Source organism: Oreochromis aureus, linkage group 16 (assembly GCF_013358895.1).
Source record: "Oreochromis aureus strain Israel breed Guangdong linkage group 16, ZZ_aureus, whole genome shotgun sequence".
In the NCBI taxonomy this organism is placed as follows: Eukaryota; Metazoa; Chordata; class Actinopteri; order Cichliformes; family Cichlidae; genus Oreochromis; species Oreochromis aureus.
Window position 1 is genome coordinate 11,545,322 of NC_052957.1, and position 19,026 is coordinate 11,564,347.

Here is a 19,026-nt window from a genome sequence, read left to right on the forward strand (position 1 = left end):
TTAGCTTCGAGATGGTGGGTGTCAGATCTCCGAAAACGTCAGAGCACTTTTGCAAATATGTGATGTCTTGTAAACCGAGCAGATATTTGACGTTTACACAGCTACATTCACGCCTCAAAATATCTTACAAGTTTATTTTGTGACCCAGAAAGAGTAATATTACAACTAAGTAGCTGCCGCCATTGTTGGAATTCAACTTTTGCGAGATCCCGCAAAAGTTTTGCGAGATCCCGAGTTTGTTTTGCGAGATCTCGCAAAAGTCCGTCTTAATCTTTTTTTCTCCCATGTCCCCTGCGGGGCTCCGTAAGAAATACACATTTAAAGTAAGTAGCATTTTTTTTTCCCACAGTGCCCAACTGTGTTTAGAAACTGCTTCACCTTTTCAAAAAAGACCCAAAACAAAACCACCATACTTCTGGGATCAATAGAGATAATGTAAAAGGTTGAAAAAATTTGGGAAACAGCCAATTAAAATCCTTAAACTTTCCAGACTGAAACAGGACCTATCTCCTGTTCAAGATCGCCTACTGGTGCAAGTCCAGACAGCTTCCAGCACATCTGCTATTCAGTCACATTCACTTATACCTCTGCCAGGCATGCTTGATCTCCTCCAGTGTGTCAACACAATAAAGCTTCAACTCCATTTATATTTTGGGCAAGTGCTCACATCGTTTGAGGTCATGTTTTTTCAGATAGAGCAGTAGGACTTCACAATGGTAGTCTTACCCTTCCGGTTCTACTCATGAGCTGATGTTGCTCCTTCATGGTTTGAACCTACAAACCTCGATCAGTTTGAAGCAGATGTTGAGGTTTGTGCACAATTTTAAGGTCTGTGATAAAATCTCACAGAGCAAGTGGTCATAGCAGGACTATCAGAAAGCAATGCAGAAATAGCAGCAGCACAAGAAGCTATCTGAGAAGGTGATCTTGAGGGAAAAATCTAAACCAGGTATGGTTTGCTGAACTTTCTGAGGTCAGAGAGTACCAAAAGACCGACTAACACATTGTTGATTTCGGTCTCACTTGATAATAATTGTTGACAAGAACATCTAGAATATTATCAGCCTTATCCTTCAATGGAAAAATATTTCATACATGTCACCTTTTCAACATGTTCCTAAACCACTCATTTTTTTACCACTGACGTTTGAATTAAGGCAAGTCCATAAGATTCAAAAAGACACCAACGAACCACAACGATGCTAAGAGGAGATAAACACAGTGAAGTCAACTGGACAACAGTAACACATAACAATGCCAAAAAACTTGACAGATTTTTTTGTTTCTTTTGTTCTTTTTTCCACACAGGGCAGCAGTGTGTCCGGTTGTTTAAAACTGCCAGGCCCGTGACAATGTAAGGACTTGTACTGAACAACGTATGAGGGTGCTCAATCAAGTAACACTTCAACTTTCATCACCGCTAACATCGCACTGTAACACACTCCTTACAAACCATCATTTTTGAACCTCTGTGCAGCATTAATCAAATGTCCTGAGGGCTGATCGACTTGGGGCCGGATCGATGATGACTGGTGCTACTAACACCGTCCTGGGAGGAACAATCATTTCCTGTCCCCAGTAACCTGCTGTGGCTGGCCAGTCAATACAGCTTTAGGATGAGAAAACAAACCATCATAGGTGCACACAATCACACACACACATATATATATATATTTCAAAATGGCTTCTGTGAGTTCATGTTAAAAATAAAAATCACTGAAGTGTTCTTGATTACTTTCAAAGTTCACTGTCGCGTCTTGTATTGAGATTTATTTCCAGGCTGCTATTAGGTTCCAGTCATTTATAAAATCTGTTTGCAAAATGAACATCATGTGCTTTTACTGGTGTCAGTGTTACCATTACGTAGCATTGCAGTTGTAAATGAATGGTGGTTTAAAGATGTATTCCCATTGTATGTTCGACAAAAACAACGATAGCAAATTGATTTTCATAATGCACTGAAATGAAGGGAAGACAATGGCTGCCTGGAAAGTACAAGGGGAAAGAAAGGTCACGGGGTGGAGTGTAATAAAAGTCAGAGCTGCTGTCTAATTACTCTGATTCATGATGATTCAGCAGTACACAATTTAGGTTCAGTGCAGAACTTTAGTGTCAGTAGCAGGAAGCTTATGATCATTATTTATGTCTCCCTCTGACCATCAAACTTTATTTTAGAATAAATACTGGATCAAATGACTACATCACCGAGCTCAGAACCACTCTTTTGTGCTCCAGACTATTGTTGTCGTTTTGCTCACTGTTTTGGTTTTCTGATTTCACTATCACCGTCTCATCAGCTCACATTAAAGAGATTGGGTTAAAGTTACAATAAAGTCCCTAAAGTTGTAACTTTAGGGACTCGTCAGTACTGACAAGAATAGCAAAGATTAAAACAGAGCTGAGCAGAAGTTTCATTAATCTGATGGATAGGTACTCTCGGTGGCTCCCTTAGTTCCACCACAGAGGATGTATCCACATATTTTATTTGGCACAGATTTTTACAGTGGACGCCCTTCCTGACACAACCCTGCCATTTATCCAGGTAGGGACTTGGGTCAAAATAGTGGGAGTACACTAGCTTGTGACCTCCTGAGGCTGGCTTTGTGTCTCCTCTCAGTTATGAACTGGTGATCTTTCGGGTGTAAGGCAAGCATGTTAACCACAACACCACCCATTGCATTCAAATGAATGATAATTTTGCCCTGTATCTATAACCCCCCCCCCCCCCAATGAATTCTTCTTATGCTCTTACTCATTGATCTCTTTTGTTTAGTGAAATCTTGTCAATACAACAAAGATGGTAGTTAGCTTGCTAAGTGTTGGCAGTGAATGAAAAAAATGTTTTAATGGAACGCTGTTTGGGATTTTGCTGATTTAGCCAGTATCTTCTATTTGGTAAAGTCACGGTTTGGTCATATAATTATGGACTTCAGCAAGAAGATTAAATCTAAGCTGAAAACAGAACATAAAACTTGCAAACATCTACTGGTCTTCAGGTTTAAACAAGACATGGTAAAAATCAAATTCAGTAAAATCTATCTAGCTGTACAATGTGGATCCTAAAAATATTATTGCTCTATCAATAAAGTTGTTCTAAGATGAAACTCAAAGTATGATAAAAGCTTAGTTGTCAGGTGCATGTAAACGAACTTACGTATATTATGCTTTGTATAATGACTTGTAGATGTGGACACAGTTTCTTGGTTAGATATTGCACTATTTTCATGATCCACAACAAATCCTTGTAGACTTGCTCATAAAGGCCCACTGTACATCCATCCAAAGTTCCTCCGATCACTATAGCAGCACTTAAATGAAAATGGTTAAAGTTTCACAGAGTCATGATAAGAAAACACAAGAATGAGTGTGGAATGATTTGCACAGGTGATTGAGTCTGTTTGCTGTTTCTAGGCAAGGAATTTCAAAAAAGAAGGAGGCACCATATTGCCGTCAGAAACTTTTGGAGTCACTTGAAAGCCACAGCAGATGCTCTGTTGATTTGGCTCCCAGTGTGGCAGTAGTAATTTTCCTGAAGAATATTGATGCCTCTTTTGACTGTTCCTTCTTCTTTACATTCCTTGGTTCTAGTTTACTTTGTGCCTTAAATGTCTAATCTTCATTGTGAAAAGCCTCTGGACTAGATGCCCCATCATCACTGAGGACCTCCGTGTTGGTAAAGGTCCCAGCAAGTGAGGCACCCAAGACCTGCCTGACAGGAGCCATCTCTGAAAGAATTATGTTATCATGGTTGCTTACCAGTGTAGCCTTGTCCATTATCTCCTTGCTGTGCTTGGAAACAACAGCATCCAGGAAGTCGTACTTATGTGACAGCATACCACTTTCAAATAGATACTTTGTCAGGTAAGAAAAAAACACATTGGCCAAGAAGGATGCCACCATGGACACAGACTTGAAGGGGAACCTCTGCTGGATAAAGTGCTCTACATCTCCAGTGAGGTGATGGACCTTCTCCTGGGTCACCCAGCCGGGGTAATAGATGAATGGAGGTAGTTTGAGGTAGGGCTCCCCCCCACCAATGCGCAGCAGAAGACCAAAGATATAACCAGCCACAGAACCATAGGTGTTGGTGCCCTTAACGAACAGCACACTGAGAAGTTGGGGGAATATGATGACATAGACCAGATCAGAGCTCAGGTACCAAAGGCCGTATACTGATCCTGTTAACAATGCCATGGCAGTGGCCAGAGCTCCGAACACAAAGATGGTGAGGCGCATCACCCAAACAATCTCCCGATCTGAGGCCTGTAAGGAAGATGAAAGGGATAAAAGAGTAAAGACAGAAACATAACAACTGGAGGGGAACAGGGTGTTAACTTAAATGAAAGTCAGTTCAGATAAAAGATTAGAGCCTACAGCTGAAGTAGTGTCCATGTGAGGTTGCACTTAGATACGAAAGCGCTTGGAGATGTAGGTTCTGTTTGAAATTATTCACTCATTTAATTCTCCATACTCTTATTATTCAGGGAAACTGGATGATGAGAAAAGGTGAGCTCAGTGGTACAACAAAACAACACTGTAGGGCACTATTTGATCTTAAAATCAACGGCAACAGGTCTTATCGAGTGATTAATCCAAATTTTATTTATTTTTTCTCTCCAATCATAATTATTATGTTCAAATTAAACCAGAAGAGAGGTATAAATATGTGTCTGCAGCCACTTTTACAACACAACAGAGGTTTGGGTTTGCATTTCAACCAGTGGTGTGGGGGATCTTCGGAAAATTGGCAAGCATCCGATTAGCAGTTGTTTCATTTTTCATTTTTTAAAATGACAATGCTCCCAAATACACTGTTAGTACAATAACAGGATGCCTGAATATATTTTTTCCTACCAAAGTATAAAGAAAAGCAGGTTGGCTTAAGACTTTTGCACAGTATTAGCATGCACAGTAATCTTCACAATTCTGAAAATTAATGTCTGTTACAAATGTGATGGGAATGAATAGCAGGAAATCTCAGTGGGACCAATTTAGCAGATTATCTAACCATCTAACATTATCTAACAAATAATTATTACACAAACAACTTACAAAGATTTCCATCTTGAGGTTTCATGTGTGGTTTTGGGTATTAAACAAATTCGATAAAGTGCACATATAATTTCTGCTGTAGGCTCTTGTTTTGTTGTTTTTTTCGTATGAAAATAACATTGATTTATCGATAGGCTGACTGATGTTTGGAACCACTTGCTGAAATTGTGCAGACGTACGAGTGTGCTAGGAATATTGCTCTTACCGACTGCCGAAACGCGAGCTGATAAATGTTCCTGGCAAACATGGAGCTGGCTGAGAGTATGGATGAGTCTGCTGATGACATGACTGCAGCTGACACAGCCCCCAGACCAAAGAAGGAGATGTACGGTGGGCAGAGGTGCTGAAGCACTATAGGAAGGATCATGTCTGACTCATCCTTATCCTTTGGAGGGAGGGAACCATATGTAGTTTGGTTCCAGTCTGAATCAGGACATGAGAAACAGTTAAAAATTGATCATTGTAAACAATGCAAATGTCACAGCTTATTATTACAGCTCTTATGAAACAATCAGCCAACCAGTCAATCTTTGCACTCAACTGTCAAGATTATCTATGTATTAAATTAGAAAAACAGTCATCAGCATTTGTCTTAATTATTGGTTTGAACAAAAAACAGAAAGAAAGTGCCTTGCATGAGGCAGTAACACAACATTACTAAAGCTGAACAAACTGTACCTGGCACACATTCGCATTTTAAGATTAATAGCATTTCTTTTCTGGCCACCCTGCAGAAATTTAAGTGTAGGGATTTCTTTATTACAATTTTTGATCCCGTAGCTTTTCAGACAAAAAAAAGTTAATGCTCTCAGTGGATACACATGCTTTAAAGCTGAGAAACAAAAGGCCTTAATGTGTCTAGGTGCCTTCATAGCTGCACAGATTCAATCTGCTGTTGGTCAAAACACAATAAACAAAGCCACAGTAATAATAGTACGAATTAAACTGGATACTGACTGAAAACTAGACCCCAGTTCAACATAGACGAGGGTAATATACTGGTTTGTTAATGATCCGTGGAAGCATATGAGTCAGTATTAAGTAATTATGGACATTATGTTGATTAATTGCATTTAACTGTTGTCGATTAATCATTGATAATGGTTAACATCATAAGGGAGCCAATAGTTCTGACAGTCTATGCTTAACTTATTAGATACAAAAGTATGCATGCACGCTAGCTGTACTGATACCCTCATCTTTGTTAAGCCAGCATTCAGACGACTATGGTTTATATCAAAGTTTTTAAAAAAAAAATCCTCAAATTAACCATAGCATTTACTGTATATATACAGGACAGGTGATCTTCCTCTCTCTTCTCCTTCTACCTTTCCTTTAGACACAAAATATTTTTTTTCACTCACAAGTTGACACCACTTGTTTTACAAACTCTCTCTTTTACCCTAACCTTCTTTCTACTATTTTTTGCCCTCCTCCTCCTCCACAAGAGGTACACAGTCTATGTCTTTCTCTACCCATCCCCAGATATTCATAGGCAGTGGTTGATTAGTGCCAGTTATACATGGAACGGCTTCAGATGGACCAGATTAATTAGCTCCTCTTCAGATGTAATATTCACTAAATCGCCATGGTCTGATGGCTCTCTCTCCTCTGCATGTAGTGACAGCATCCGTCTGCTGTTTACCCTCCAGACACTGTATACATCTGCATTTACACATCTGAAAAAAGAAAAGGGCTGCTGGGGTGTAAACAACCCCATGAAGCCAGGGTGCTCTCTTTGATCACACTTTCCCGTTTGAATAAAGGATCAGGTTCTTGGATGTTTCAATTGTCTTGTGATGTTTCATTTACTGCTTAATCACTGTGTATGTCTGTGCGTGTGCACATCAGTCTTGGATTAGTCTCTGATTAGCATGTGTTTGCCTAAAAAGTCTGATTTAACAGCTGCAGTCCAGACATAACAGCGTGTGTGCATATAAAGCAGTGGTGGCACTGTATAGTGATTCGTACTTCTACCTGTCTTTGTTGTCCTTGTAAATCTGGTTGCAAATGACAGCTAGCTCCATTACCGCTTAAAGAAAGGATTATATATACTACGCTTGGGTACACTGTTTAAAAAAAGAACTGTTTCTGCAACTCATCTAATTCAGTTTATTAAAATATTATGGGACCCCCATTTTAACCTGTGGGTGCATATTTGTGTTTGTGTCTCTGTGTGTATTATTACCAGTGGAAGCCCCTATAGCTCCTATGAGGACAGAGGGGACAGCCATGACCAAGCAACCGAAGGCAGCAAGGAATGAAAGGACCTGGGCGTAGGTAGCTGAAGAAGCAGAAAGAACCCGTTGAAAATAGACCTGCCAGGGAATCCCCCCCAACATCTAGAAACAGAAACACCAAACCAATGCATTACAATCAGCAGTCTAAAAAAATACTGTGAATCTCTTTGTTTCTAGTGAAGAACTCCATTTCAGTACTAAGAAACCATTAAATGCTATGTGCCATGAATGGGTCTCTTATTTGGACTTCAGTGAAAGTGTGTCTGCAATTGACTTTAGAGTTATATACTGTCTCTTGGTGAAACTTCAGATAAAAGTTATGGCTTACAAGCAAAAAGAAGTTGTCCGCCCAGAGCCAATTGTCTTCGGGCTCAATCTTCCCGAGCCAAGGAGATTGATAGATTGTTTTCTTGGCTGTAACACCGATGTCTGACACGGCAGGATTGGACAGAGCAAAAGGCACACTGATCCACTGAAAGGAGAAGAAGAAAATCATAATGTAACAATAATACAATAAAAAATGTAAAAATTGAATTATTATATTTTTATAGCATTTCAAAATCTAACTGTTGAAATCAAGTTCTACTTTACCCTGTGTTCTTGATACAAAAGGTGCTTTTATCAATTTCATGTTTTGATATGATTCTGTGTGTATAAATTTATATCTATTTTAAAGTTATGACTTAAAAATTTTGTAGAACTGCTAGAAGATTTGGTTTAAATATTGGCTAAAATCATTAGAGCTGCTGGTTGAGTAGCTCCGAAACTCACCAAACCCAGAAAGATACAGAAGAGCTGGACCACATCTGTGTATGCAACAGAGTAAAGTCCTCCAACAAGTGTGTAGAAGATGGCTATCAGTGCTGAGATCACCACAGACATGTTGATATTTATATCCACTATCACACTGAGAGTCGCACCTGCATGGAAATATAACCAGAGTGAAGAAGAAAAAAAAAATTCACTAAAATCTGGGTAACTTGATGTTTCACTCACAATGAGTTTGGGCATACAATGCAGTATATTGTAAAGCATAGATTAGATTTAAAGTGGTGAGATTCACGATCTCATCCATTGGGATGCCTACCCAAAGCGGACAAAATGGCTGCAGACCAGAAGATTTCTCCCATGAGTGCAGGGATGAACAGCAGACCACCCATCCTTTTTCCATATAGCTGCTGGAAGGGATCCAGCATGGTCACATATCCACGTGATCGCATGGGTTTGGCAAAGAAAAGGCCCCCTGAGTGATGTCAGATGTTGAGGTAAGGCAGACAAAAAGCACAAGAGAAGCATTTTAGAAAGTTGTACAATACTACTAACTTAACGTAAAGTGTGCTGATGCTGTATAATAACCTTAATGAATAGACCAAATTCTATATGCTTCAGCAACACAGCTTAAATTTACATTTACTTTAATATCAGACCAATGGCACAAATATCAGTCTTCCTACACCTAAATATCATATCAATATGAATTTAATGTAAATGAATTTCTGTCTTAAAAATAGGAAAGCATATTCATTTCTAGGCAAAAAGAACTTTAACTACATTAAAACTACATTACATTAACTACATTAGGTGATGCAACTCTTTTCCTTTTTAATCTAGCTATAAGCAGATATATTTATCCAAGTTTTTCTAGGTTTCCTACCTACTACAAGGCTGAGAGCATAACCAAAGGGTGCCTGTGCCCAGGCCAGGCCGAAACCTGGGAGGTAGACATATTCTGCTGTTCCATTAATGTAGCCCCCTCCCACCCAAGTGGCTGAAAAAGAAGAAGAAAACTTATTTGTAAATAAACAAATCAAAAGAAAATATGCATTTCAATTTTTCCGAACTGCATGAGTATAATGTTGAAAACTGTGATGGAAATTTCTACTTCTGCCCGCTGCGCAATCTGTGCGTAAAAGACGGAGCGGAAGACCCTAGTCAATGGAAAGTTGTTGTTTTTTTTCTCCTTTTGGACCTTGTATGGTATGAAAATTGGACAAAATGCGCACGTGGCTGCCGTCGAACAGACACCAAGAAATATAGATTTAAAGACTCACCGGTCATCGTAAATCCACCAACGAACAAGCCGATGTCCCTTCCCCCAACCATGATACTCTCGCTCCGATCTATGCCTTCGCCAACTCCAGAGTTCTTATTCTTCCACGCAGCCCAGATCCCCACAAACAGAATCAGGACATAGAAGAGCACGATAGCCACGAGACCCTCGACGTGAATGGTCATCTTCCTTTTCTCCGCTTCCCCGCCGAGATCAAGTGCTGCTGCGCGCGGACTGGATACTCATGGAGAAAACTGTGAAAAAACAAAAGAAAAAGCTTTTTAATGATACATTTGTGCTTTGTCAGAAATAATAAAAACACACAATCCCAACCCGCAGAAACACATTTTAAGGAGTGCAGACAAACTGTAACTGCAACTACATGGAACATCATTTCAAAAGCTATCAATTTAATCAACCTGAAAACACTAATGTGTGACAAATACATTTCTTAAAAGAAACAAAACAGAAGCATTTTATCCTCAGTCTGTCGGATGTAATACTGGCTAAGTCCAAGTGATGCCCAGTGCTTCCACCGCCGTTAGAAATTACAAAGTATTTCAAATGTCATTTTCAGGTTTTCTGCGCACATGCACGCTTACTGCAAATATTCAGCTGTTACAGTTTTAATGCGCCTTGTTAACCGGAGTTATATTAGCCTGAACAACTAATCATTTTTTCCCAATAATAATAATAATAATAATAATGATGATGATGATGATAATAATTTTTTAACTAAATGTCAAAGTTTAAATTAGTACACGTGAAAGTGTAACAAGTAATACATTTATATATACTTGCTAATTTCGTTTAAACTCCTCAGGTTAAACTATATTTTAGATAAAATAACCGATTTGCAAATTCCTGCTCGGAAATACTGCGACCATGAATCTTACCGTATCCAGCAGGGACTCCAGCTTGTGTAACTAAATCAACAGATCGGAATCAGAAACGATGTAAACTCGATCCAGTGGTATCAGTCCAAGAGTGCGCACATTATTAGTGTTACTTTAGTTAGTTCTTCACAACAGCTGAACGTGTTTTACACGCGTTATGCGCCCTCATTTACAGATATTCTTTTCGGTCATTTGACTTAAGTAAGTAAAAAAAACAACGCATTTACAACTTTACGCTTCCAAAGATGTGCACCCACATTTGCATGTTTCTGGTAACTCTATTGTGCGCAAAAGTCGGGCACTCCTTTGTAATGGCGATGCATTGGGGAAAAAATCCGGTCCGTTTTCCAACAGATTCATAAAAACAGCTGCATTGATGAGGTTCGTGCTCAAACTCAAACCTGAGGTTCCCCGTTGCGCTGACACCATGGTGCCAAGAGGCCGGTGTTGAATTATTGAGCTCTCTTTAAATCAATTGTTAATGCAGTAAAATTCGGCAACCACATATCATTTTAGTAAAATTATTGCAAAATAGAATTTTCTTACCTTTGCTTTGGAAAAACGGGTCTAAATAGATCACAAGAGCAGGGACTCCAAAAGTAGATTCAAAAAAGTGTAAGGGACAAATTATCTTTGTGATATATTGCGGTGCCAGTCTGTAATCCTCCTGGACGACCAAACACCATTCAACTATGTTGTTTTTTAAATCACAAATGCTCGTCGGCACCAGAGAGGGAGACGGACCAAGCGAGGGAGGGGGAGAGGCTGGAGGTGGGTGGAGGGGTGGAGATGAATGGGAGTGGTGGGTTTATTGGGTGCTGTCAGGGTGGGTAGATGGTGGATAAATGTCTTCCAGGGCAGGACGAAAATAGCACCTAATAGAGAATGGCATGACGCACAACCTCTGCGGAAAAGCTTTCCAATATCATAATATCATATTGGCAATAGATGAAACCTTTACTTTGCCAGGTTACATTTCAGGCCTGATTTATGATCTTGCGCAGGTCCTCGCTCGCTGATGATTAAGGCAAGGCGCCTTTACTGCAAAGGCTTGTTGTATGGCAGTGATGCTGAGAATGTGAGCCACGTACATAGGATTAATTTCCACTTTATAAGTCCGCATTACACATTCAACTCTGACCCCTTTTCGTCCAAAAACATCAATCTACTCGCAAGTTCGTGCGTTTGATCAACATGATGTTGAAGTAAACTTTTAGACACTTGGAAGCAGCATAGTTACAGTATTTTATTATATCGCCTTCCTGCACCGGGATCTATTACTGTTAAAGATTTCCTATGAAGGAACCCAGTTCCGCTGTCCATGGTGCTGAACTAACATTTCGTATTTCTATGTGGTTTAAATCATATTTAAACCGCCCCCTTTAAAAAAAGTATTTGCTTTGGTGAGTACTTCTCTGAGATGTTTAATTAAAAAAAAAAAAAAGATGTTAAAGCTGAGCTCAACATGTGCACGTGAAAGCAGCAGTACAGCAGGGAAAGCCTGTATTGCACACACATCAAGAAAGGCTTTCACTGATGTAAGAAGTGCCTTAAATTTGTAATTTTTTAATGAGGGAGGAAATAAAGTTATCCTGTTTAACAAAATAATATAAGTTTGAGCTGATATAAATTCAAAACAGAGTTTTTATATATCTTGCAGATGCCCAGGATCCTAAAATTACCATATTGTTTTGCTCATTTAAACACATTTTGGCTCAGCAACCAATCTTTGGCCCAACTCAATGTACAGTTCATGTTTTAACCTGTGATTTCAAAGCAAATAATTCCTATAGATATACAATTTAACCCTTTTTCTGGAGCAGTTCAACAAGGTTTAATGTAAATAATCTTATAGTTTTATGGCATTAAATAGATTTTTTCCCGTTAATTCATAATGTAATTTATCTAATTGATGTAAATGATGACAATGACTAGTCTGATTGCTGAAATAAGATAAGTCACTTCCTTGAATCGTGACATGTCCTCTCATTTAGTGCCTGTGTGGCTCTTTTATACAGTCATTGGTCTGACAGCCTGCCAGAAAGAGGGCAGCTCTAATTGGAGGGTTTTCCAACTAATAAGCCTCAGAAAGATGTCCACAGTGTTACATGTCAGTAGGCAGACAGCCAGAAAAGCTCCGCAAGGTGGTAATAATTCCACATATATGGCTAATGACTCACAATATGTCAGAGCCATTCAGACAAAAAAAAGTGCTCAGATTTTGCGATGCAACTGGTGTCCTATGCAGTACACCAAACAAGGTAGACTAAATAAATACAAGCAGCTCTTCAAAAATGGTTTGGGATGCCTTTTCAAAAGACCTTTGTCGCCATCCAGTGGCTTGGTCAAGATTTACGGAAATCTGAGAATAAGTTGGCAAAAAAACATTGAAATTATATTTTAATAGAGCTTCACAGGCAGGCCTGGTACTTAACACATACAAAAAAGGTTTTCTGGGTGTTAAACCTCTAACAATCTATTATTTTACAAACATGGGTTTAAGGTGAAAATGTCACTTGTGATCATAAATTTGCAACAGCCTTTTCCAGTCCCTTTCATCAGAGAATGCTTACAGTAGTAATAATATAGCATTTAATCATTTATTAACACTAGTGCACATATTTAGACAACTTATAGTGTCAGGTTTTATTTTCAGTGTCATGAAAATGATTTCAAACACTGAGTACTGACATAAAATCTTTTTCTTTAAAGGGAACTGCCTTTCAGAAAGAGTTAAATCCCATCTAGGAAGAAGGCCAGATAAATGATCCAATAACATGAGAGTCACAGCAAAGAACATGGAATATGATTTATATCGTCTTTTCTGTGATGATTTCCTGCAAAACACTGCCACCTTCTGGTCCTTCAGGTGCATAGGAAAAGCCTTACAGGGTTAAAGTTTCATAAGACTAGCCAAGGCTCTAGGTTGTTTATGTTAGCATTATGGGGGCCTTCTCTTTTCCAGCTGATATCCTTTTATGGGTACGCAGGACATAAAAATTAAAAATATTGAAAAAAGGGTCCATGTCGTCTCACAGTTATTGTTTCAGTATTCCTCTTAGTCTTAGACATAGTTATTGAGCCTATAGCCACTGCTGGAAGCGGAGCAAAGCGAAGGAGCATGGTTGCCTTTCAGGGCCTTGGGGGCCTGTAGGGTGGAGCAGGCGGATGTAAGTTGTTGAAGACAGGGGGAAGATGTGATGACTGACCCCTCTGCGTATGGGGGGGACTCTGCCGTGACCTGTCTCCACTGCTGCTCCAACACAGCACCATTCCCCCGGCCAGACTGAGACAGGCCGAGGCGTATCCGAGATACACAGCCAGTCCGATCTCATACTTCATTCCACTGTGAATTAATGGGTTGTAGAAATTCTTGATGACCTCATTGGTGGTCCAGGACACGGTGACCAGGCAAAGAAGCCCAGCACAAAGAAAACAAATCCCACCGCTCAGGACCAGGGGAGATTTAATCAACGAACCCCGGGCGAAGCGGGTACATTTCATCCCAATTACAGAGACCAGAGATGCCAGGACTGAGGTGAGACAGGAGATTACCATGAGCGCCCGGGCAGCCTGATGTGGAGAGGGAAACAGTAGACAACTATTAAACTTTGGACTATAAACGAATTCTTACTTTAACAGGTCTGGGCAATGAACCAGTCAGTTAATATACTGCTTTTTAATAAGTGCAAACACTCCTATTCTAGCCTATATTAAGAGTTATTGTCTGTCCCTATTAATAAATATCCAACACATTAAACTAAATTGAGACTATGTAGGTTTTTCTGAATAGTGAGTATGCTGAGTTTAATAATAACAGCAATATGACTAAAAACTCACATAAGAAAATATATTCAATGATATTAATATATAATAATATATTAATATCATATATATATGTAGTATAATGTACTTATTATATTAATAAAATCCAGGAGTGTAAAGTGATTGAAGCAACATATATTTAATATTCAAGAGTCCTTAAAAGAACCTGTCCTGAATTTACTAAGCTTCTTGACCTTCCACCTACCTTCCCATCCTAAACCTTTATTCTAAAAGTGAATATGTACTAATGAGTTGGGCTATAAGTATTGTTTTCATTAGCATTTAAACTGATAATTAATGACAACTGAAAACTTTATATTTAAATTGTTCATTGTGAATGTAAACGCCTAACTGGGTGTAAAGGTGGAAAATAACCATATAGCTATAAAGTTTCTGTGCAGCATGCTAATTTAAGCTGTGTATTGAAGTCACAGAGTTATGTTAACATGCATGGTTGCTATCAAATGAATTGAAGTTAATGATTTTATATTATTATATGATAGGTTAGTAACTGGTTTTGTTTATGAGATGTCAGAATTCCAAAAAAGGATTTTTAAAAAGATGCTTACTTCATAATGATCGACTAATAAGGTTTTCAGCAGGTTTTCAGGTAACATACTATGAAAAAATAAATAAATAAATAAAATAACCACCCTATATGTGTTTTGAGATTTCTGCTCTTTTCATTTTTCTACATGTTGATGTTCGTGTAGTACCTGCAGGTCGGGTGGCAACGCCAGCAAAGATCTGTACAGCTTGCACTGGTAAATACCAGTGCTGCGCCAGACACACTCCATCCACAGGCCCTTCATGTACCCGGTGGCTGTGATAATGTTAGCATCCACATGAGCTCTGCTTCGCCAGTGAGGGAGCAGGGTTGCAACTATAGTTCCTGCAAACCCTAGCAATCCTAAGAAGAAGCCAAGGAGCTGAAGTGCCATGCTGGCCATGATCGGCTCCTTTCAGAGAGATCCTGAAATGGCAAAGCTTAAAATTACCATCAGTAAAAATGTATAAACTCTAGTAAAACTCAGCAGCATTTCAATGTCCCTTAAAACAAGATGACAACTGCATTGGATTCAGAGGTTTCATAAAACTCGGCAAACATAAACCAATTTAAATACATGCCACTTAAAAAGAAAACTTTCAGAACAAAACTACTGACTGTCCCGCAGGCTGAAATGTGGCTGGATTACTCCTCTTATCGCTGCAGTTCCCAGCAGTACAGTAATTCCACTGAGCTCACATCCAGTCACAGAGTCTGAGTCATTCCTCAAGTGTCTCTCCCGAGTGTGGGCACAAATAGCTGTGGAAACTTTCAGTATTCTGGCATCCGTCTCTGGTGAGTGGCAGGTGACTGCATGTGTAACTAATGAGTGCGGTGTTCAGCTTCACCTGTTTAACGCTCTCCTCTGGAGGGCAAACCACAGAAGTCTATTTGTTAAGCTCTTCGCCGCCCCTCAAGAAGGCAGAGAGAGAGGAAATTAAACATTTACAGAAACCACCCAAGCTGAGAAGCACCGCTATAAGCCACTAACTTTGAAATTTTTCACAGCTCTGCAGGGTATTTGAAAGCGAAGGACTGAACGACTTGCTGACAGAGCCTCCAGCCGCTGGGCCCCAAACTGTGACAAGAGAGGATAGCAGTGACTGCTGTTGTAATAACTGGCCAAATTATGTTATTTTTCAATGAAAATTTCTGACCTGACATCCTTTGGCATTTAGTTTTACATTTGCAAATGCATGCTGAGCCCTAAAAACACCATAACATTCAGCTGTAGGCTACAACTACAGATCCCCTACCTGAAAAGTGTGAAAAGGTAAAAAACATCCATGCTTAATCATTTACTTTTGTTCCCTAGACTTCATGTCTCTGAATAATACAATGTGGTAAATAAACGGACAAACAATACTATTAATTAAGGGTGCCTTTTTGCTCCGGCATGACTAAAACTGACTTTAGGTTTCACACCAAAGACCAAACTGTGCTTATACAGACCCATTGTTTTGACTTCCTCAGAGAACAGAAGCTGTTTATGAAGCCTGATTATTGTTCAGTGCTAGACCTGGCACTGGCGGAGCCTCTTAAAATATCACATACACACAAGCTTCCTTGTCCTTATTTAATGATTGACTATGCTGAAGGCATAACAATTAAGCAATGGGAACAAAGGCAAAGCTGTGACAAGTGTCTTGTTTCAAATTTGCTTGCCCTGAAATTAGCCCAGTTTAGTTTTTGACTACTCTGCAAACCACACTGCAATACTTACAATATAAAACACTCCATGACTGCTGCGTAGCCTTACCTGTACTTCTAACATTTACTTAACAGTCTCCACATTTAAATACTCACCAATAAGGGGACTACAGGACTATCATCACAGGTGTCCAGATGGTATACTCGTCCTGAGATGCAGAGATGTACTTGGAGAACCTCCAGATAAACAGGGCCTTTGACTCCACATTGACCAGCTCCTTCTGTTTCTGCTCTTGTCTTAATGGACAAACAATCTGTGGATGTGTGTTTGTGTTTGTGCGTTGCAGGACTGTCAGCTGCGTGACAGGCCTGTTTTAGATATCATCTTCATCATCATCATCATCATCATCGGCATTATCCCTGTCAGTGTCGGCAGCATCATGTCAGAGATGACATGAGAGACAGTCCGCTGCTGGCTTCTTGCTCCTGACAGATAAACAGGGCCAATGTCAAATGTGGACCTGGAGGCAGGGCAGCGCTGCTAAGCTGAGGCAGACAGAACAGACATTGTCTTCGCTGGCTGTGCTGCTTTTGTCTCAGTAAATCAGTTCTGCACCTACAGATCTGTTGATAATAATAATAAAAACAAGAATAAATGAATACAGAATTAAATCCAACAACAAACTTGTAGAGGAGTGCTTAATGTTTATTAACTGCTATTATAAGCAATTTAAAGAGACAAAACAAAGCTGCAGCCAATTAAGACTCTTTTTAAATACATGACTTGCACATTAGGTAATTTTAGTTAACTAAAATTAAAACAATGCGTGGATGTAATTTAGCTACCTCAAATAAACAAAAAACATACAGCGAATTTATTTAGATTTAGTCAACACTACCAGCATGAGAAGGCTTTGGCTCATATAAATCTGTGTATTGCAGCCTACATAAAATTAATAATAGAAAGTAATGAAGATTTAACTAAAATGTTTGAAACAAACAAAGAAAAAAAACCTCAACTGAAAAGAGCAAACTCACCATTGAAACTACTCAAACTAAAGTTACCTGAAAACAAAACATGAATAATAATGAAACTAGTGGACAATAACTCCACTTGTACATACTGTAGGGCAATCCAGGAAATGCTGGTGAATTCATCAAAGTTTGAGCTTCTCTCTCCTTGCTTTTCCTCATTCTGTGTCCCAAGTTTAACCTGGCGTGACATCCTCTTGGTATACAAGAGCATTTTCCCAGTCTGTCCCCTGGGCCCTTCATACAACTCTCTGTGACAGCTCTATAGTGAAGAGATGATCCTCTCCAAGGTCTGCCTGTGGGAGACGCCATTTGAATGTGGAACACTTAATAATCTTAGTTAAGCAGAATAATCCTGTGATTAGCAGCTGAGCACAGTTGGTTTGTTGGACAAAGTGCTAGAGGGTAATGTGTGTAGTACAGGCCATTCTTTTAAACTGGTTTAAGTCTTTAGAGGTCTTGCCTGTGCCACACATATTTTGTCAACATACTTTATGTGGATTAATGACGAAACAGCCTACAAAGTCACATATCTAAAAGCTCCTGCTTACGCACAAAACACACACATAGACACAGGTGTTTTGGCCATTTGGCTGATTAGACCGCTGATACGGGGGTTGAGGTTGGTTGGACCAATAATGGGAGTTAAGTGAGGTCAATAAATTCTATCAGCAAACCATAATGGGAAAAAAAGCATTGGTGTGGATGTCATACAGGGCCTTTCAGGTGACACATCTGTATTTACTGCAAACATTGTGGCTTCTCAAAGCATTACAATTAATTAGCATCAAAAAATGATAACTCTGATTAGCACTGGACCACACCTAAACTAACATAAAACCACTTTGCTTTCCTGACATTTTAAAATGTCTGTTGTGAATATGGTCTATATCAGGGATATTAACCTATTTTACATTGTGGCCCACATACCTCCCACTTTGATCTTAAGTGTGATGGACCAGTGAAACTCGTCCTTCTGTCAGTGCAAAGAGGTTTATCTACAAATGTAATCCTTGAGATATCTTAATATGAGAAAAAATGAAATTTGTCACCATGACTTGACTTGTTGGGCTTAAATTTTAAGAAATGTGTAAAATTACAGAAACAGTACTGGTACCCCAAACTGTTTCTGTTAATTCACAGAAAATGTAAATCAACATTTTTTTATTTTCATTTTTACCGTGGACGCATTTTGAAAAACTCACTAGTATATAGTGAGATAATGTATTTATTATATATATGTATATATTTAGTCTTCATAAGTCAATTTACTAATACAAGTAAACATACTACCCCCCCAAAACAAAACACATAGAGACATCACAAATTACTTTTTGCTACAATACTTTGCCAATTCGAGTCCCCAGGCCTTATATTTGACACCCAGGGTCTACTGGCTTGATAATAGGGTAATGGAACAATGCCACACAACATACATAAAATCTGGAACTGAATATAGGCTATTTAAAAGCTATATATGTATATATATAAAAGGACTGACTGTATCATTTAACAACTATCTTACTATTATTAAACATTAATAATACCTTATTTAATTATTTAATAATACCATAGAGGAAAAGTCTCTATGGCTTTCTGGGATAACAGCTAACCAAGCTATTAGCTACAACTAGCTATCTGCTACTGTTTTTCAGTGAGGAATTTTATTATTTTTTTCTTTTTTCGTTTGATTTACTTACAGTCTGTGCTGACATTTGCTTTCTTTTTAGCCTT

General features: G+C 39.0%; 2 protein-coding genes across 4 annotated transcripts; both read right to left on the minus strand.

Moving 5' to 3' along the window:
* Positions 1-3,293: 3,293 nt before the first annotated feature.
* On the minus strand, positions 3,294-9,665 carry LOC116311955 (high-affinity choline transporter 1-like). Its single transcript, XM_031729195.2, has 8 exons — positions 9,344-9,665; positions 8,947-9,060; positions 8,380-8,535; positions 8,064-8,212; positions 7,621-7,764; positions 7,241-7,394; positions 5,258-5,475; positions 3,294-4,263 (listed from the first exon to the last, which is right to left on the minus strand). The coding sequence occupies exons 1-8, from the start codon at positions 9,525-9,527 to the stop codon at positions 3,610-3,612; spliced, it is 1,773 nt and encodes a 590-aa protein (XP_031585055.2). The 5' UTR covers positions 9,528-9,665; the 3' UTR covers positions 3,294-3,609.
* Positions 9,666-13,176: 3,511 nt separating this feature from the next.
* Positions 13,177-19,016, minus strand: LOC116311947 (claudin-14). 3 transcript variants are annotated; one of them, XM_039599653.1, is made up of 5 exons: positions 18,993-19,016; positions 17,385-17,588; positions 16,417-16,884; positions 14,780-15,036; positions 13,177-13,811 (listed from the first exon to the last, which is right to left on the minus strand). In XM_039599653.1, exons 4-5 carry the CDS (start codon positions 15,011-15,013, stop codon positions 13,371-13,373), a joined length of 675 nt encoding a protein of 224 aa, XP_039455587.1. In that variant the 5' UTR covers positions 15,014-15,036; positions 16,417-16,884; positions 17,385-17,588; positions 18,993-19,016; the 3' UTR covers positions 13,177-13,370. The 3 variants fall into 3 exon arrangements, with proteins under 3 accessions (XP_039455587.1, XP_039455588.1, XP_031585044.2); XM_039599654.1 differs by lacking the exon at positions 18,993-19,016 and having other exon boundaries at positions 16,417-16,746; positions 17,385-17,613; XM_031729184.2 differs by lacking the exons at positions 16,417-16,884; positions 17,385-17,588; positions 18,993-19,016 and adding an exon at positions 15,229-15,657.
* Positions 19,017-19,026: the final 10 nt, after the last annotated feature.

Excerpts from the sequence above, each read along its gene's own strand:
- LOC116311955 (XM_031729195.2), bottom strand. The coding sequence starts at position 9,527 with ATGACCATTCACGTCGAGGGTCTCGTGGCTATCGTGCTCTTCTATGTC. Across the intron at positions 9,061-9,343 it reads TGGTGGATTTACGATGACCG|CCACTTGGGTGGGAGGGGGC; the intron begins GTGAGTCTTTAA and ends CTTCTTTTTCAG. Across the intron at positions 7,395-7,620 it reads CGGACAACTTCTTTTTGCTT|ATGTTGGGGGGGATTCCCTG; the intron begins GTAAGCCATAAC and ends TTCTGTTTCTAG.
- LOC116311947 (XM_039599653.1), bottom strand. The coding sequence starts at position 15,013 with ATGGCCAGCATGGCACTTCAGCTCCTTGGCTTCTTCTTAGGATTGCTA. Across the intron at positions 13,812-14,779 it reads CGTTGCCACCCGACCTGCAG|GCTGCCCGGGCGCTCATGGT; the intron begins GTACTACACGAA and ends TCTCCACATCAG.